At 38.2% G+C, this 21,196-nt stretch overlaps 1 protein-coding gene across 2 annotated transcripts; it reads right to left on the reverse strand.

Annotated features, from left to right (window-relative positions):
• Window positions 1–442: 442 nt before the first annotated feature.
• Window positions 443–19,189, reverse strand: LOC127626298 (serine/threonine-protein kinase Nek4-like). 2 transcript variants are annotated; one of them, XM_052101999.1, is made up of 16 exons: window positions 18,980–19,189; window positions 13,593–13,859; window positions 13,255–13,452; window positions 12,784–12,891; window positions 12,415–12,569; window positions 12,157–12,289; window positions 11,263–11,883; window positions 11,016–11,069; window positions 10,771–10,905; window positions 7,450–7,584; window positions 7,230–7,296; window positions 5,466–5,572; window positions 4,848–4,939; window positions 4,431–4,648; window positions 4,075–4,208; window positions 443–577 (listed from the first exon to the last, which is right to left on the reverse strand). In XM_052101999.1, exons 1-16 carry the CDS (start codon window positions 19,064–19,066, stop codon window positions 479–481), a joined length of 2,610 nt encoding a protein of 869 aa, XP_051957959.1. In that variant the 5' UTR covers window positions 19,067–19,189; the 3' UTR covers window positions 443–478. The 2 variants fall into 2 exon arrangements, with proteins under 2 accessions (XP_051957959.1, XP_051957958.1); XM_052101998.1 differs by having other exon boundaries at window positions 7,450–7,593.
• Window positions 19,190–21,196: the final 2,007 nt, after the last annotated feature.

The raw sequence follows: 21,196 nt of genomic DNA on the forward strand, positions 1-21,196 counted from the left end.
AGATGTCCATTTTTGTGATTGGTACATTGTGTGACACTTATTTGTTTGACTGGATTTGACTGGATAACCAACAGGTTAATTAATGAAAAAGCACATAATTAACTAAAAATGTAATTTATTATAAATCATTCCTTACTGATCCATACTTATATACATTTACACTTTGTCCATAAATAGGGGAAGAAAAACAAAAGTTTTGTGATAGGAAACTTGAACCCAATCTATATTAACATTTTTAATAGAAGTAAAAGTTTCTAAAAATGTTTATGCTTGTGTGTATTTGAAATGTGCATAATAACATCAGCATTGTTGCACATCTAGCGTTTGACTCCCATCACTATACGTGTAAAATGGGTAAAAATTGTAACAGTAATTATTGATAAGAGGCTTCAATCAAGAGTGTCTTTCTGTAAAGTCTACTGTCCATCAGCAGAATTGACATAAGTGTTTGAAAGTGGATCCCTCATCTGCATGTGGCTCAATCTTTAAACGCGACATCCTCAAAGAACTGTAGCTGTCGTACTTTCACTGCATACAACTTATATTTCTCCTCTCCCATTTGCTGCTGCAATAGGTGCTGCATAAAGACAATAAAAAAAAATAAGAGACCATTTTATAAATGTCATTAAATTAGTTACTGAGCAGCAAATACCAAGTATAAATTCAAAATGCAGACTTGTCTAGAAACAGTTATGACATATTATCACTTTTGAAAGAGTTTGATGTAAACGTCAACCATGTCATTTAAAGGGACAGTTCACCCAAAAAGGAAAATTCTCTCATCATTTACTCACCCTCTTGCCATCCCAGTTGTGTATGACTTTATTACAGAACACAAATGAAGATTTTTAGAAGAAAATGTCAGCTCTGTAGGTCCATACAAAGGGAATGGTGACCAGACCTTTCAAGCTCCAAATATCACATAAAGGAAGAATAAAGTAATCTATACGACTGCAGTGCTTATGTCTTCAGAAGCTATATAATAGGTGTTTGTGAGCAACAGATCAATATTTAAGTTTTTTTTTTTTTTTTTCAATAAATTTCCACTTTTATATTCTGAAAGTGAAAGTTGATATTTATAGTCCCAAACACTGATCTTTTTCCTCAACCAAAGTGCTTCAGAAGACACAAATTAAACTGCTTGGATTACTTTATGCTTATTTTATGTGATTTTTGGAGCTTCAACTGTCTGGCCACCTTTCACTTGCATTGAAAGGAACTACAGAGATGAGATATTCTTCTAAAAATCTTAGTTCGTGTTCAGTAGAAGATAGAAAGTCATTCACATCTGGGATGACATGATAGTGAGTAAACGATGAGAAAATTAATATATTTGCGTAATATAAATATATTAATATAAAACTATCCCTTTAAGAATACAAAGCTGCAAAAATGACTCATATAGAATGTGCCTTGGAATTCACATAAGAACAATGAGTGCATTAATGCAGGGTTTTTTTTTAACTGGTGTCCGAGGACCTCCAGGGGATGCTAAGGGGTCTGTAAAAAAAAGTGTAAAAATGTCAACCTTATTTTACATTATTACAGTTTTGTTATAAATCGTGAGATTAATAGTGATGTATCGTTTTTAAATAAAAACAAAAATGCATATGAATTCATATATTATGAAGAAACAAAACATTTATTTGTAAGAAATAAGGGTTGTAATAAATCTGAATTAAACATCTAGCATTAACAAAAAAAAAGACACATTTGGCACTTTTCCACTGCACGTTACGGTTTGACTTGCCTCAACTACTCGCTTTACATTTATGAGCTTGCATTTTCACTGCAGTTTAGTACGCCTCAACGTGGGTGGGATGATCGTCATAGTTGCGCCATCTCTACTACCATGACATCATCTTAAACGCGACACAAACTGACCAAAACAATAACACAACTGCTAGCGTTTAGCTACTAGCTCATTGTGCTGCATAAAGCAGTTGTTGCATGGTGATTTTACACAAGTGTAACAGTTAAATTGGCCTGGTTGTTTTAGAAGCAAGCATCCAGTAGCTTGTCAACTAAATAAAGTGAAGCTTTTAAGCAGAGTATAGAGTTAACATAGCAATATGTACCATCCTGAGTCCAGGGCACTCTCCCTTCCATTGCTCGCCGGTTTAGATAGCGTCCATTTGGTAGTACCACTTCCACGTTTCCTTGACGGTTATGTAGTCACTCTTAAGTTTAATTTTAATTTTTTTTTCACTTTTCCCTATACTGTTGGTAGCTGTGTGCGGCCAACAGCTGAGACACTTCCTGAGAGACTTTAATGATTCGGTCATCGCTAACGAGTGGACCGTCTGCACCTCGTTTATTGACCACGGCGTGGTTTTGCGCACAACCATTTATTTTCATAATTCCAATGTCTCGTGAACAAATGATACCGCTATCAGTATGGATACTAATCAGTGATCTGTAGGATTTTGACGTCACATTTATGGGGGCTTTGCCAATGCACGGTACATCTGCACTCAACTCTGCTTACTTTTTGGGGGTTTTCCACTGTGGATAGTACCTGGTACCTGATACTTTTTTTAGTACCACCTCAGTCAAGGTTCCAAGCGAGCCAAGCCAATACTAAATGTGATGTCAAAATCCTGCAGATCACTGATTGGTCAGGCAGACTTGTCACTACCAACGTAATTTCCGACACGCAACATAAACCCGCTAGTTTTAAAGTTAGCAACAGCGATAACAGTATAATTTGTTCATGCGACTTACGAATTGTGAAAAAAGAAATGGCTGTTGCGCAAAACCATGCCATGGTCAATAAACAAGGTATAGACGGTCCACTTGTTAGCGATGAGTGAAACAAAAAAGTCTCAGGAAGTGTATCAGCTGTTGGCTGCACACGGCTACCACCGGACCTACCAACAGTGTAGGGAAAAGTAAAAAAAAAAAACTTAAAAGTGACTACAGAACCATCAAGGAAAAGAGGAAGTGGTTCGACCAAATGGACGCTATCTATACCGGCGAGCAATGGGAGGGAGTGCCCTAGACTCAACCACGATGGAGGATGGTATATTTTGTTATGACGATCAGCCTATAATCCCACCCACGTTGAGGTGGCACTACACTGCAGTGGAAATGCAAGCTCAAACGTAAAGCGAGTAGAGTTGAGGCGAGTCGAACCATAACATGCAGTGGAAAAGTCCCATTAGTATCGGCTCTCGCTTGGAACCTTTCCGAGGTGGTACTAAAAAAGTATCAGGTACCAGGTAGTCTCCACAGTGGAAAACCACAAAAAAGTGAGCAGAGTCGAATTGAGTAGAGATGTACCATGCAGTGGAAAAGCCTAAAAAAAGTTTACAAAAAATTGTGAACTACATATACTTTCATATTGTGAAAGTACATATTTTAGGGGACCTGGGGTAGCTCAGCGAGCATTGACGCTAGCGAGCATTGACGCCGACTACCACCCCTGAAGTTGCGAGTTTGAATCCAGGGTGTGCTGGGTGACTCCAGCCAGGTCTCCTAAGCAACCAAATTGGCCTGGTTGCTAGGGAGGGTAGAGTCACATGGGGTAACCACCTCGTGGATGCAATTAGTGGTTCTCGCTCTCAATAGGGCATGTGATAAGTAGTTCGTGGATCACGGAGAGTAGCATGAGCCTCCACATGCGGACTCTCTGCAGTGTCAATATGTGCTACGTGACAAGATGTGCGGATTGACGGTCTCAGAAGCGGAGGCAACTGAGACTAGTCCTCTGCCACCCGGTCTGAGGTGAGTAACTGTGCCACCAAAAGGACCTACTAAGTAGTGGGAATTGGGCATTCCAAATTGGGAAAATATTATTATTATTTAAATTTTTTTAAGTACATATTTTCCATATACATTTTTAATAATTAATTTGACTTCTGTACAATGACAATATACAAGCCAATTATTTATTAATTTAGCAACATGTTTTTATAATATAAAATTTAAATTCTCAGATATGTTGTCTCTCACGATCATATTTGAGAGTCCTTGGCATCAAAACATTTGAGAACCCATGCATTAACATAAGATCACCCACATTTACATTAATATGTTCTATATATTTCGTTTAACATAAATACGTTAGCTTGCCTCTCTCTTGTCTTCATCTTCTTTCTGCATGATGTCCAGGACTCTGTCCAACAGCTTCATGCCAAGTCCTTTAACTACATCTGTACGCAAGTGCTCAATCACTCTCCTGATCTTTGCTGGACCTGTGCTATCATCTAAAAAGAGAAAATTTAACATGTCATGCCAGCAAACTATAGCAATCAAAAATAAATACAACTAAAAGTGTATCCCTTGATAATATATTGCCTAAATTCACATATAATGTACTAATTGTTAAACTATTAAACCTTTGCAGAATTTAAGAGAACTGGCAGACTAGTTATTTGGAAGAATGTTAGAGCAACCACAACAACAAAAAATTATCTGGAATTACCAACCTAATGGAAAGTCACTGATCTGCAAGTCTCCCTGACCCTCTCTGGCCTTCCCATGAAGCATCAGAGTATCCCTGTACTTCCTGTTTAACCTGAACTCAGGCAGTGGAGTAGAGTGCCCTTTTGGTCCATCAGGCTCATAGGATACATCTCTGGCATCCATGTGTAATGTCTGTGTCATCATTTGCACCAAGTCTTGCATCTCATTGGTCTCGCACTTTCTGTAAAAAATGAAACAAACAATCTGATTCAAGGCCACTTGCACATACACTCATGACACAATTAAATAATATTACAGATTCAATACAAGTTAAAAGTATTCAACAGCATTTGTGGCAGTGTTGATTACCACAAAAAAAGAGGGTAGGAGGGGGGACAATTTTTTGTGTGTGACTGGGGTCTGTGAGAGGGAGGTCTTACCGTTCTAGGTAATCTCCTTCTGACCGCTCAGTGGAGCTGGTTGAGGAGCTACATTCATCTTCATCAGAATGTCTCCATAAGGACTTCCTCTCCTGATACACACAGACAACCACTACAGTTCAGGTAAGGTCCCTTTTGATCAATTAGTCAAGATCTTTCCCACTCATTTTGCATATTAAGATAGCATATTATATTTTGCATTTGCTTTGTGATGAATAAGTTGAATAAATGTGTCTACATTTGATAAAATAATACATAAATTGATCAATTGTCACACATTATACATACATTTCTGCAAATACATGGTGAAATTATTTATTTTTCACATATCCCAGCTAAGCTGGGGTCAGAGTGCAGGGTCAGCCATGATACGGCACCCCTGGAGCAGATAGGTTCAAGGGCCTTGCTCAAGGGCCCAACAGTGGTGTCTTGGTGGTGTTCGGGCTTGAACCCCTGACCTTCTGGTCAGTAACCCAGAGCCTTAACCACCAGAGCCTTAACCGCTGAGCCACCACTGCCCTTTGTGTGATGTGTGGTGATGGGTGCATTTTCGTACTTTGAGTGAGGATTTTGTCCCATATTGTCTGTCCCGAGTCAGAGTGTAAGAATCAGACATACCTTTTTTGTTTCCATGGTTGTGCTGGGAGGTCTTGGGCAGTCTAGTTGATCTTTCTGCTTACTGCCTAATGAGGGGACATCATAGGGCACCCTTCTGACCGGACACGCTGATTCAAAGAAGAGTAAAGAATCTAAGTAGTCATATACAATGAAACGGTACAAAACCTTTTCATCCATGGATGAATTCATGGATGCAACACCTGTGTGCTTTGATCACAATGAACAATCTAGAGCCCTTATGTATTCTAATGGGCACATGCAGAAACATCTTGCTTTGATCTACCAGAACAGTTTTCACACTTGAGTCCTCTCAAAACACTGTAAGTGGACCAAAACGTTATTTTTTTCTAAAAAGCATTCACATTTTCTCTGGCCCTACAGGTGGACTCTTTTCTAGACTCAGATCTAGTAATATCTAGATAATATAAATTTGTCTTATTAATATTATTATACAATAGTAATATAATTCTGTTACAATGTCTTCAATTTGACGGCCTGTTGAAAGGTGGTCCAGAAAACAGAGTATTAAATTACATTTTTTACAAAAAATATTAAGAGGACCTTTGTTGAGTCTGTGTGACATTGATAAAAAAGAAAATCCAGATTCTGTGACTCATCTCTACCTTATCGTGTTATCATTACCTTGGTATGGCCATTATTTAGAATTTTTAAGTTGCCCTGTAATTTTTTTCCTCAATAAAAAAGTTTTATTCCTAAAGAAATTAATAGTAATTATTTAACATATGTAAAAAATAATGGCCATTTACATGAGGAAGACTCCAGTCATATCAGTTACCTTATAAAAGACCTTTTATTCTGCATGGAGAGGGTTCATTTATGGGGGCAACCATGTTAGGATCACCAGCCGAATACTACTGGCTTAATTTCAGTAACCAGCCTATTATTGGACATTTTCACTCATGGCTAAATGTGAATGGATAATTTCTACAAAGGCATCAGTAATTGAAAACTGTTGCATTTGAATGATGCTGCATCCAGGCCCCTAGGTGTCAGTGCAAGTCCAAGATATCATAAATTAAAAATTACTGAGTGTAACTTCAAAATAAATAAATAAATAAAATAAACTGACATGGTTTGTGTCCTGTTTTAAGCGAAGAACATCACAGACTTAAAAGATAAGAGTGCACATTTTTCAACGTTAAAATACCTTCCCCTATTCAAGTTTAATCTAAAGAGACCATATAAGTAATCCATTACTGGTGATTTTCTTCCAAAGTGTAAACACTATGGCGCTATCAAAACATTGCTCGGTTTGTTTGAGCATTCCAATCAGCTTGACCCAGCAACTTTGGCTCAACCAGTGGTGTGGGTTTGGGTCGGGGACTATCTGTTTGTTTGGCCAACGGTAGATGGGGGAGTGTTTGGGGAACCTATTTAAAAGTCATAATTTTCTTAAAGATGCATTCAGTAACTTCTGTCTGTGTCATCTTGGTCTTACACTGACACCCAGCTGCTTGGCTGCAGTATCATTTAAAATCAATAGTTTTTAGAAAAAATTAATGAGTGCACCTTTAATTATATTTGGTCGTGCATATATTAAACACTTAACATATTAAGCGCACCATACTCAGACCACCTACCGAGAAGTCTCAATTTGCTTCTCTTTAAAGGGGTATGAGATCATGTGAAGCAATTTTAATTAAGCCAAAATTCTTGCAAACCCCCGGGAAAAAAAACAAGTGTCAAAAAACCACAAGGAAGATTCTATGCACAATTTAACAACACTCAAATAAATCCCCAAACCTTGTTGTCTTGAGTTCTCCTCCAATTGTTTTAGTCTTCTCCTTTCCCTGGCTGATAGTGGACGATTCTGGAAGTAAAGCAATATCTGTTAGAAAAAGCAAGTAGCATGTAAAAACAAAGATTTACTGGCATAAAAGCTGGAAATACACAGATTAGATGTAATAAGACACCATCACATTGTCTAAAGTGGTCTAATCTACAGTATTATATACAGTGTAACCTGTTCCTCTGCTGTGTTCTTGGTAGGGGATGAGAGACTGGTGGATTTGTTTTTCTCAGAATTGGCTTTTTGCCCACTGATCTCTGATAGGGCATCTTCAAGAAGAGGTGGCAAAGGCCTGGGCACTGCTTTGACCTGAAAAGTCTAAATACTTTTAGTGAGTAAGACCAGTGCCGGGCAGTATTAATGATATCAGGAAGAAGTGAATACATTTTCGTTCATATTTATTTTTTGTCAGGCATTTAATTTGATTACAGTGGCCCCAAAAATAATTTGAACACTTACCAACACAACCTTTGATCACAAATGCAATATTTCCGAGCAAATATTCCATAAAAATAGGTTTGTTTGGTTACAAATGATAAAACAATAGATCTACTGTTAAAAAAGAAGACAAAAAAGTATTTGGAAACTTTCTGGTTGTCTAACGTATGTGGAATTTCATATACACATATTTAATGTCATGAACTACACCTGTGGATATTCTGATACCTGTGTGAACTTGTGGGGAAAACCTTTTTGTATTTTTTGTTTGAGTCACACTTAAGTTGTTTGTAGGTCACAACTGAAGCAAATATACATGTGAAATATAATTTTTTTTTTAAAGATTTTTAATAACACTAATTTTATTAAAGTAAAAACACTAAAGTTGTGAATTTTTGGTGGGGAATTTATGGTATTTAGACCTTATTTACCTTTAAATTACACCATTAATTTTCATATAGCATAAGCACATTTTATGTTATCTTTACTCCAATAAAAACCTTATATTTCATAAACTTATAAACATCAAAATATGTCATCAAAAAACTATTACATGAAATGACAACTATGGCCAGTAGATGGCTTCAGGGCTGCATGCATTGGATAACCTCTAAAAGCAAATGTTGTAAAAAGTTACAAATTGAATATAAACTCAGCAAAAAAGAAAAGTCCTCACTTTCAACTGCTTTTATTTTCAGCAAATTTAACATGTGTAAATATTTGTATATTGTGTATGTGTATTGTCTGTAAGCTGTTAGTGTCTTAACGACCTTTCCACAGGTGCACGTTCATTAATTGTTTATGGTTCATTGAACAAGCATGGAAAACATTGTTTAAACCCTTTACAATAAAGAACTAAAGTTATTTGGATTTTAACAAAATTATCTTTAAAATACAGTGTCCTGAAAAAGAGACGTGTCTTTTTTGCTGAGTTTATATTTAGACATTATAAAAAAACTATTATTTTTTTACTTATTATAAGTTACCGAGTTTTTTCCCTTCTTCAAGAATGAACAAATTGATGTTCACGAGTTTGCAGGTTAGTGTATTAAACTGGTGTAACAATGCAAACCGAATAATAAGAAATGGCTGCGTAAATTATGCAATTTCTCTATCTGTAGCATTGAATGGGCTTCATTCAAGCTGTCAAACCACAAAAGACATACTTGTAACTGAAAACATATTGTATAAGGCCAGTATATACCAAGGCCCCCCAACACTGCACATTTTGTATATCTCCCTTATCTGACACACCCAATTCAGTTTGAATAGTCTCTACTAAAGAGCTAATGAGTTGAATCAGGTGTGTTTGATTAGGGAGATAAACAAAATGTGTAGGGTTGGGAACCATTGGTGTAGGCTATATGAAAGATACATAAACACAATATATCATCCAGTGATGGCTAGAGTAGATAATCTATAAACTATGAGAGTTGCACTCTGTGGTGCAGCAGAAATTCGAGGTGCCTCTGGAGTCGTAGCTGGGCGCCGCCGTCATTCATTGAAAACAATTGTTTTGATGTTTAAAACGTGCCATGTTGTCCATCAGATGTATCTAGTGTGCGACCCCCTTTAGACCTGTATAATGTGGTGATGGGTATGTGTGGACAGGTTTATGATGCTGACAGGTAGATGATGCTGATCTTCAAATCAAGTGATGTGCACATATTTGTGTGATGTTAGACTGAGAGGTAGTTAGCCTGATATGAAATCAATGGAAGTCTATGAGATATCCTTACTAATATAGTAAAAACATCCTATGTGTGTTCTGCTTTGTGGTCTCACTCCTTAATTTTTGTGTGATTGTGCTCTGTGTTGTGTCTGATTTGTTGATTTTTATTTGATAAATAAAACAAATTGTGCTGTGTTGTTCTCTCCCATTCATTTCCTATTGTGGGTCAATTTTGACCCGAACATTACAAGAATAGTTATTTTTTTTTTAACAAAAAGAAACAAAATTAAAATGGGTAAAAAATGACCAGAACAATTTATGAGAGTTAATACAATCACAGACAAGTCACCTTAAGACCAATTGGTTAAAATTAATTAAAAAAGTTAGTTCTGAGAAAATTTCTTGCATTTGTAGATACCACCTGGTTTGATATTTTGTTTTCTGATGCAATGATCAAAAGATTTCAATGTGTGACTTTCACCAATCAGCCACAATATTAAAACCACCTGCCTAATTTTGTTGTTCCCCCTTATGCCACCAAAACAGCGCCAATCTGCTATTCTTCTCACCACAATTGTACAGAGTGGTTTTCTGTGTTACAGTAGACTTTGTCAGTTCGAATCAGTCTGGCCATTCTCTGTTGAACTCTCTCATAAACAAGGTGTTTCCATCCGCAGAAATGCCCCTCGCTGGATATTTTTGTTTTTGGCATCATTTAGAGTAAATGAAATACTCAAACCAGCTCATCTGGCACTAACAATCATCCATGCAATTATCTAATCAGCCAATCGTGTGGCAACAGTGCAGTGCAGTGCATTAAATCATGCAGATACTGGTCAGGAGCTTAAGTTAATTTTCACATCAACCATCAGAATGGGGAAAAAAATTTACATTGTTGGTGCCAGACGGGCTGGTTTGAGTATTTCTGTAACTGCTGATCTCCTGGGATTTTAACACACAACAGTCTCTAGAATTTACTGCAAAAAACATCCAGTGAGGGGCAGTTCTGCGGATGGAAACACCTTGTTTATGAGAGAGTTCAACAGAGAATGGCCAGAATGGTTCGAACTGACAAAGTCTATGATAATTCAGATAACTGCTCAGTGCAATTTTGGCGAGAAGAATAGCATCTCAGAATGCTATTCTGAGATGTGGGTTGGCACTGTTTTGGTGGCACGAGGGGGACCTACACAATATAAGGCAGGTGGTTTTATTGTCGTGGCTGATCGGAGTATATGGGGCCACTGTATATGAGAATATGAGTGACAACATAAAATGTCAGTTTGAGGGCCTGTATTGATCAGATGAGATAAATACATTTTTGAACAAAGGTAGTTTAAAAATAATATATCTATTTGAGAAATTTCAGTGTCCACACAACTCACTTTATTCTGGTCATCAAGGGACTTGTCCTTCTTTCTTTGTCTGCGCTGACGTGACATGGATGGTTCAGAGGAAGAGGAAGAAGGCTGAAGAACTGCTTTGGAATGATCTGCAGAGGAATCTAAATAGGGTTCCTCCTAAACATAATTACAAAAAAATCTTTAAATTGGTTTAAACTATAGTTAAAAGATTGAACAAAAGCAATTTGCACTTGAAAAACATAACCAATAAAAACGCCAAATTTTACCATCAAAACAACAGGAACAGGCTTAAGTAGTTTCTCTGTGGAGTCCAGACTTTCCTGTAAATGGACAGACATTAACATTGACTTTAATGACAAGCAAAACAATAAAGAATCATTTATTCTTGAGAATGTTTCTTTTGGCACCTGTGAGATCATAATCAAAATTGAAAAGTTCACAAACCTAAACTATAAGTTTAAGGTTTTAAAGATACATTTTTGCATCTGAATCCGAATAACCACAGTAACATACCTCACTCTCCTCCATTGAACTTCCAGCAGCAACTTCCTGGATGCTTAAGCTATGATTTTCATCAACAGCTGCTGAAGCTATTTGGCTCACTGTTTTTGTCTCAGCATTACGAGTTAGTTCAAAAGGCTTGTGAAGAACATGATCTATCGCTGCCTCCTGCAGTAGTTTCATAGTGTCGTCCTTGAGTTCCATGCTACCATCAGGAGTCTTATTCTCGTTTAGATACTTGGGTCGGTCTGAAAATATGGATGCGGCTGAGCTTTGTGATATCAATCCATTCGCTGTCATATTATCCTCTGCCTTGCCGACACCCAACACCTGTTTTGTAGGGTGTGCCTGAGGAGCACTAGGATCTTCTTTCTCCTCTCTTTCTCTCCTCTTGCTCACAGATGGTGGTTTGTTATTGTTGGGTTTTGGGTAAGATGGTTTGGCTTTTTTGATCATCTGTTCCTGGTCTTGTGGTTGGACTTCAGTGTCTATGTTGCTAATAGTTGCTATAGAGTGACCTGTTGAGTTGAGGATGTCTCGACTAGGAGATTTGGGGGGTAAGTGTGAGTTATGAGATACGTTGTCCAACGCACCATTGCAAAGTTTTTGTTGATCTAAGTGGCTCCCTTCAACCTGTGAAATATATTGTGTTAAGCAAAACAGATAAACGATGGACACACACACAGGGGTCTAGACATCATTATAACTTTTAGAAATAACTATATTTTTTCCCACCCACATTTTCTGAGATTTTGGTAGAAAAAAATTTAACCATCTACATTAAATGTCAACTTCAGCCCCGCCCCTTCTGGATTAATCCCTCCATCTTTTGGATATTACGCCCCCATTTGTAGATCTCCGGCCCGAAGCTATACCTACTTGATATACCTACCCATTTAATTTTACCTTTTTTCCTCGACTTCTTGAATCAGAGTTGGGACAATGTGGCCGACTCTCACGATTTGGTTTGGTTGATGCATCTGAGCCGGAGCTGTTTGGTTTGATGTTTACTGCAGTTTTCCGTGATTTGGCAGTTTTCCTGTAATTTCGGACACAGAATCTTTGAGAACTTTTTGTTTCTACAGCTAGTGAAGCATTTTAACGGAATTATAAGGAGACATAGACATTCAGTAGAATTTCCAGCTATTCTATGAGTGCACAAACTCTTTTGTGGCTTCCAGAAACACAGAGATCTGCTGCTTGATGTATGGCTGTCGCAGGATGTGTTTGACATCTGGCCTGTCCTCTGGTTTCTTACAAAGCATCCATTTGATCAGCTCTCCCAACTGGGAGTTGTACTTAATTGGCATCTGGGGCAGCTGGACAAAGCAAAACAATACCTTAAAATATTAATATTATTAAAAATATACAACAAAACAAATAATACACTATACAAAAAAACAAATAACTGAAATGCAAATGATATTTTTTATGTAGATGAAATAATAACTGACATGTAAGCAAGCCTCTTTAGATCTGATGCATGCAAATATTTACAGTTCATTGACAGAGATGACAAATATCTTCCAATACCTTCCCTTCTACAATCCGATACACCAGTGAGTTCATGTCTTTTGCATTGAAGGCATGTTTTAGTGTGGACATCTCATACACACAGCATCCTAATGCCCACACATCTGACTGTAAATACAAACGAACATGCAACTAAAATGAACAAACATAAATAATGAAAACAATCCTTGATTGATCATTTTAAACACAAAAGATTAAATCTGGGTAAATCTCAGGAAAATATGCCCAGGTCACATTGTAAATAACAAAGCATATATATTTTTTGCATTACAGTGATAATAATGAGACTTTTTTGCATTACAGTGATCAGAGTTGGCGAAGAAAATGTGCCTAATTGGCATGAAATAATATCACAACTGTCCTAATAATATTTTGGTTTTGGGATAAAATATGACCCAAATATGTTCTTGAGAATTTTCATGAAATTTACCCATTTAGTCTGTGATTGTGTATTGTGTCTACACACAGTACCTTGTAGTTGTAAGGTTTGTTGGAGAATAGCTCTGGACTCATGTAATAAGGTGTGCCGATTAAAGTGCTGGCCATATCATTCTGATTCTCTAAAACCCGTGCAATGCCCAGATCACCCACTTTGATTATGTTGGTCTTGGTCAAGAAGATGTTCTGTGTTTTTAGGTCTCGATGAAGGATGTGCTTCTCATGTAAATACTACAGATTACAAGAACAATACTGTATTTTATATGGCTTTATCATTCAGCAGAAAAAAGTCTGAAATTTACACAAAGTTTGGCTTTTTAAAATCTGGTCTGGTCTGGTCTTGGATGGATGGATGAATGGAGGATGCTTACCTGAAGAGCCATGGTGATTTGGACAAACCACTCAACCACCTGTCTCTCCGGCAGCAGTTCTCCCTTCTGCTGTTTGAGTCTGTGGTATAGATCTCCTCCCTCACAAAAACCCATCACTATATAGAGCTGACAGTCCTCGCCTTCCCATGATTCCCGGTACGTAACAATATTAGGGTGCTTGAGCTGTGAGAGGAGCTGGGCTTCCTGTTCCGCGGATCTCCGTTCACGCTTGGAAGATGTTCTCAGGTTCAGCTTCTTGATCACATACTGCCAAAACAATACAAGATGTAATGCTATAACTTTGCACATAAAGAAAGGATATATATGTCAGTATGTCACACACCTATCACTGCTTGATATATCCATCCATTTTCTTACTGCTTTTTCCATTACGGTGACCCTAATGCAACAAGGAGAGCAGAGAGGCCCAGACAACCCTGTCCCCTGCAACTTCTTCCAGCTCAACCCGGGGGATACCCAGCCATCCCCCAGACTAATTGGGAGATATAATCTCTCCGGCGGGTCCTGGGCCAACCTCGGCGTCTTGTCCCAGTTGGCCATGCCTGGAACCCCTCCAACGGGAGGCACCCAGGGGGCATCCTTACCAGATGCCCGAACCACCTCAACTGGCTCCTCTCAATGTGGAGGAGTAGCGGCTCTACTCTGAGTTCCTCCCAGATGGCCGAACTCCTCCCAGTCACGGAGAGTGAGTCCTGACACCGTGTGGAGAAAACAATTTCAGCCACTTATATCCGTGATCTTATTCTTTTGGTCATTACCCAGAGTTCATGACCATAATGGAGGGAAATGATGTAGACCGACCAATAGAGAGCTTTGCCTTATGGCTCAGCTCCCCCCTTCACCACTACAGTCTGGTACATCGACCTTATCACTGCTGCCACTGTTCCCAGTCTGCAGCCTATCTCACACTCCCTTCTCCTCTCACTCGTGAATAAGACCCCAAGATACTTAAACTCCTCCACCTGGGATACATTTTCTCCCCTAACCTGAAGGGGGCATACCAACCTTTTCCGTGAGAGAACCATGGAATCAGACTTGGAGGTGCTGATACTCATTTCAACTGCTTCACACTCAGCTGCAAACCCGTTCCAGTGCATGCTGGAGGCATCCATGAGACAGTGCCAAAAGGACCACATCATCCGCAAAAAGCAGATCCACACAGAATCCACTGCCACCTTTTTTGCCTGCAGATACCTATCTGCTGAGTTAGGAGTCCCCAGAGCCAGGCTTCCCTCGCCACCGGTGTCCACCAGTAGATTCTTGGGTTGCCACCAACAAGCTTTTGGCCAAAGCTGCACCTGGCTACTTCCACAATTGAGGTTTTGAACAGGGTCGATTCCACCTCCTCCAGAACATGGGAGAAGTTCTCACACAGGTGGGAGTTTAAATCATTCCAGACAGGATCCTCTGCAAGTTGTTAACAGCTCATATCACAGTGGCAGGGCGGGGCCGGGTCGTGATCCTACACACCCGGTCCCGTATTAGGCTAATTAAGCCTCCGTGAGGGATAAAGGTCGACTGCAGGGGATCGTGTGGGAGAGAGAGATCGTTAACGGACATGTCCGTCATGTGTGTGTTTATGTTGTCTTTTAAGTTTATCATTAAACTATTATTTATATTGAAAAGCTGGTTCTCGCCTCCTCCTTTCCATTGATCACTTTACACTGGTGCCGGAACCTGGGAAGGAGGAGGGATACACCGTAGTAGAGTTCTTGCCACTACCGTCCACCCCAACGGAGCAGCCGCAAAATTGAAAATTTGCTGATAATTTACTCTCAGGCCACCCAAGAATTTCTTTCTTCATCAAAACAGAATTTAAGATTTTTAGGATTTCAATTCAGGCCTCCTTCTTTTGAACAATGCAAATGAATGTAATTTTTTTTGACAGTCCAAAATGCATATTTAGGGTGCATCAAAATAATCCACATGACACCAGTCAACAAATAAAGTTCTTCTGAACCCAAACGATTGATTATTTTTAGAAACAAAAAAATACTTATATACTTTTTAACTACAAATGTTTGCTTCCGTACATCTCTGTGATGTGCGCTCATGAGAGGGATGACTTCAGATCATTGGTAAGGTCACACGTGGAGGAGGAGGCATTGAGGCGACCCTCTCATCCACCGGGACAAACTCTAAAGGCTGCCCGGCGACCAGTCACTCACCTAGGAGCACTACCCCCAGGCTTGACCTATCAAGTACCCTTATATAAACTAATATAATATTTATAAAATAACTAATGTCTAATATTAACATTAACAAACATAGTTCATATACTGCATAACAGATCATTAGTTCATGTACATTAAAATAGTAAGAAGTTGCATAAAACTTTAAATACACAGTAGCAGAAAAGATATGAGATCCCTTTGGAATTACCTGCATATAAAGCTGCATTATGCAAGATTTTTTTGGTTAAAAATGAAAGATTTCCATTATTCATGGAATACATCAACAATCAGTATTCAAAACAATGTCCTTACCTTACCCCAATTCACTACGGTTAGCCTATAAAATGATTTGTATTTTGTGCTTTTAGGTTCGATTTGGCACGCAATCGTTGGTTTATGTCATTCATCCTTGCGTCATTACGTCATGTCCGCACACACAGGAAAGAAGTGCCGGCTGGAGAAACGAACTATGCTGTTCCTCTCAGTTCAGTAACACTCACACAGTTCATCATCGTTGCAGTCTAGATGGAAGTTTATCTGTTCTCCGTTTGATTACGTTTTTTACCTGCTATAATGCTTGGATATGTTTTTTGGTAGGGTTGTTGAAGCTTATATTGCTTGACATGTTTTTATGAATCGAACATTATATGTGTGTTAAGCAATCGTGATGTATCCATGTTATCAGGTGAAGTTACTGTGACATGTCAATGTATGACTTCTGAAATTGATTTTTGGTAATTGTTATATTGCATATTTAAGCATATAATTTGATCCCCATCATTATTGAATACTCATTTCATGTTTTTAGTTCATGGTGTTATTGTGTACATTGCATAGACATGCTATTGTACTAACTGAGGCTGGACAATATAGTATAAAAATAATAAAGTCTTCTATTGAACTCGTATCAGCCATTTCACGAGTTTAACCTCTAAAATTTAAAATTGTAGTCAAATTCAAACAATAATAGTAGATAAAATACTTGAATAATCATATTAAGATATATGGTACTGGTGGTGGCTGAGGAGAGTCCCCTGTTCTTTTTTAAAAGTGCTTTGAGTGTAATGTCAGAATTATTATCTTTTTATTTAAGTGTAAAATTAATTCAAATTTGTAAATAAGAGTGTTGTTTATCTTCATCAAAGCAAGTAATATTTCAGTTTCAAATGTTTAATCATATAACATAAGATCAACATGAAAATAGCACATTATGACTCTGGCTCCAGTCATGATCACACACGGTCAATGTCCAGTTAAGCTCAAATTGGGGAGATCCATCTGCCACAAGAGTAGTGCCGAAACACGACAGACGTAATCTATTCTACTGCAAATTGCTTGCAATTTGAAGTTTCAACCACAGATGTCGCTTGAGAGCACAAATTACGTAATGCAGCTTTAAGTATAAATTTGTCTTAAAATCTGGTTTGATCTTTATTATATATTCACAGTGTAGGCTGGAAAAATTATGTGAACCCCATAGGCTAATGACATCAACAAAAGCTAATTAGAGTCAGGATGGTATCCAATTAATAAAACGAGATTGGAGGTGTGGGTTAGAGCTACTTTGACTTATAAAAACCACTCAAACATTTTGAGTTTGCTATTCACAAGAAGCATCTGCTGACATCGAACATGACTCACAAAAAAAAAAAAAGAAAAAAAAGAAAAAAGAGATCTAAAAAGACCTATGATCAAGAATTGTTGCTTTGCATAAAGCTGGAAAGGGTTATAAAAGGTATCTAAAAGAGCTTAGACATTCATCTGTCCACAGTTAGACAAATTATCCATAAATGAAGATGATTTAGTACTGTGGCTTCTCTCCCTAGAAGTGGCTGTCCAGCCAAGATGACTCATATGGCACACCGCAGAATGCTTAATGAGGTAACTGGAACTGGCTATACATGAGTCTACTATGCAGAAAACATTAAACAGGCATGATGTCCATGGCAGGACACCACTCAGGAAGCCACTGCTTTCCAACAAAAACATTGCTGCGCACCTGAAGTTGGCCAAAAACCATCTTGACCTTCCACAATTCTACTGGGAAAATATTTTGTGGACTTATGCAACTAAGTTTGGATTGTTTGGGAAGAACACACAGCACTACGTATGTCTTAAAAAGGTCACCGCATACCAACATGGAAATATTATCTCAACGGTGAAGTACGTTGGAGGGAGCATCATGATTTGGGGCTGCTTTGCTGATTCTGGGCCTGGAACGCTTGCTATCATCAAAGGGAAAATTAGTTCCAAAGTTTCTCAAAATATCTTACAGGATAATGTCAGGGTGGCTGTGCGCCAGCAGAACATCAGTAGAAGTTGGGTGATGCAGCAGGTAAATGACCCTAAACATCGAAGTAAATCCACTACAGAATGGCTTAAAAAAGAAAATCCACCTTTTGGAGTGGCCCAGTCAGAGCAAAGACCTTAGAGAGATGCTGTGGAATGACCTCAAGAGAGTAGTTCATACCAGACATCCTAAGAACATGGCTGAGCTGAAGCAGTTCAGTTCTGAAGAATGGTCCAAAATTCCTTCTGAACGTTGTGCAGGTCTTATCCGCAGCTACCGGAAACAATTGGTTGAGGTTATTGCTGCCAAAGGAGGATCGACCAGTTATTAAATCCAAGGTAGAAATGTTCCATTCCACTGTGAATGTTTAAAGGGATGTGTTCAATAAAGACATGAAAGATTATATTTGTTTGTGTGTTGTTAGCTTGAGCGCAGTGTGTTTGTCAATACTTGTGACTTTGATGAAGATGAGATCACATTTTATTACCAATTAATGCAGAAAATACGCTAATTCAAAAGGGTTCACATACTTTTTCTTGCCACTGTATTAAAAATTTAATTCACTTGAACTTCTGATCTGAACTACTGATTTTTGCCAAACAGCTTTGTATCATTGTACAGTGTTTAACTATAAGGAATATTACATGAATATATATATATATATATATATATATATATATATATATATATATATATATACACATTTTGGTAGATGTGGCAATCTGTCAGCTGTAAAACAAACACATTAACTGAGATTACAAACATGTACTTAACCGTAACACACAAGGATTCAGTTCAGCCTGGCTATTGGTTAAATATATAAACGAGTGTTACTGATTAGCAGCATGTTTGCACTTACTCTACTCAAGTGTTAACCAACGCAGACGTAAGCATCACTCTACCTGTTTACGGTCTGATTTGTGTCTGACCAGGTTCACCTCGCCGTAGCTCCCCTTTCCCACAACTCTCACAAAAAGATAATTTTCCATGATCCTCCTAATAACAATCCTCTCTGTATCACATAGCGACTGGTATTCAACCCGTCTGCAGAGGTTAAACTACAAGCAAGTGCGTTTTCCTCAAGCACGGTGATTTGTCTGTTTCAAACTTGTTTTGGGTGACACACAGCACAGGAAACAGCAGAGCACAGCTTCAGCGTCACCCAGGCAACTGCCTGTGTGTGTCTGCTGTTTGTACAACTTGTGCACAGCGACCTCTATGTGCTCAGCGACAAATATGTCACACGATCATAAACATATCAACACTCCAAGCGAAATCCAAACGTAATTTTTGCGAAGGGTCGTTATACTATAACGAATCCATCACGAATCACAAATCCTTTCACAAGGCCGTTAGCGAAGGGTACATTGGGATGCTCACTTTCTATTGAAATTCGCCCATGATGTAACAAAACATTCAACAGGGAACTACAAATGGCACACCCCTGTTTACATGTTCAAAAACCATGGTCTTGTACCAGTATGTACAGTGTATTCAGATATTCAGACCCCTTTATTTTATTATTAAAACCTTATTTATTCTTCACATTTTGTTTGCTAGTATGCCTCTTGTGGCTAGGGGATTGAGGTTTACATACTGCACAGCTACTTACCAGCTGGCTACCATTAAACTCACCCCCTAAACCTCACTCACATCCGGGTCACGGCACCACTGCAACCAGTCCTGCTCGACTCGCTCCAACAGGACTCGAACCGGTGTCTCAGGCATGGGAGGAAGGAGCGCTATAATGAGGAGGTTAAAGGCTACAACCTCTAGTGCCAGTCGCTAGTGGACCTCTTGAGGCCAGGGGAGAGAGGTTTACACAATGCACAGATACTTACCAGCTGGCTACCGTTACACTTAGTGTCATTGTCCCATCGGAAGATGAATCTTCAGCCCATTCTGAGGTCCTGAGTGCTCTGGACCAGAGTTTCATTAAGGACATCTCATTAAGGTATTTTGTTGCGTTCAGCTTTCCTTCTACCCTGACCAGTCCCCCAGTCCCTGCATCTATCCAGACAAAATGTAATTCAATCAATACAATTTAAGCTCAATCGACAGCATTTGTGGCATAATGTTGATTTACAAAAATAAATAAATAAATAATAATTCAACTCATCCCTCCTTTTCTTTAAAGAAAAAAGCAAAAATGTAGGCAAAAGTGGCACTAACAATGAATGGGGCCAATATGTAAATGTTAAAATATTCACTGTTTCAAATGTATAGCCACAAGATGTAAACAATATAAATGTTAACATGATTTTAGTGTGATAACATCGCTTACTAACTTTTTCTGTGTAAAGGTATATCAAATTGTACAACTTCGATGACATGAGGTTGTAAACCCTAAAACTATAAAACGTAAAATTAAACAACTTTACAGTTAAAATAATACACAAGTTTCAACAGAAGAATTAATTATAAAAGCTTTTATTAAATTACAAGATTCACATGTCTGCCTTTAAACCCTCCAAAAATTGGCCCCATTTACTTCCGTTGTAAGTGCCTCATTGTAACATCGATATATTTATTTAGAAAAGGAGGGACGAGTAAAAATAATTTTTGTGGTAATCAGCATTATGCCACAAATCCTTTCCCTTGAGTTGAACTTGTATTGAACCCGGAATATTCCTTTAAGATAGTTTAAGTTGTACTAGCTTTAACCAGCAGGTGCCGTTATGACTTTTTTCATGTGTCAACCACACAATGGGGAATGGGATAACCAGTAAAACTTGTCATATCTGAAAAGTTTATTTTGTTGATTTCCTTTGTTCATATCTGTTTGAAAAAGACAGCGATTCCTTTAAAACAAATTAAGTCACATATTTTACTATCCTATGAAGGGATTCACTATTCATCATTCTTTAAAAAGCGTCCTAAAGTGTCATAAAGTTTTGATTAATCAATTCAAAGCAAGAGCTATGTCCTGAAATAGTTTGTGTAAAGGCATAGGCCCTACTGTATGTGAATAACAAAACACACCTCCTCTTCACTGAAAAGAGAGGGAGAATGAGGAAGAATTTCTTATGTTCATGGCAGCATTTTCTAACACAATTTCCTTGCTCATCCTGATAGAGGATATCAGAAAAGTTTTTCATAATCCCCACCCCCAGTAGCCT

Source organism: Xyrauchen texanus, chromosome 32, assembly GCF_025860055.1.
Source record: "Xyrauchen texanus isolate HMW12.3.18 chromosome 32, RBS_HiC_50CHRs, whole genome shotgun sequence".
Lineage (NCBI taxonomy): Eukaryota > Metazoa > Chordata > Actinopteri > Cypriniformes > Catostomidae > Xyrauchen > Xyrauchen texanus.

Excerpts from the sequence above, each read along its gene's own strand:
- LOC127626298 (XM_052101998.1), bottom strand. The coding sequence starts at position 19,066 with ATGGAAAATTATCTTTTTGTGAGAGTTGTGGGAAAGGGGAGCTACGGC. Across the intron at positions 13,860-18,979 it reads ACAAATCAGACCGTAAACAG|TATGTGATCAAGAAGCTGAA; the intron begins GTAGAGTGATGC and ends TTGTTTTGGCAG. Across the intron at positions 12,570-12,783 it reads ATCGGATTGTAGAAGGGAAG|CTGCCCCAGATGCCAATTAA; the intron begins GTATTGGAAGAT and ends TGCTTTGTCCAG.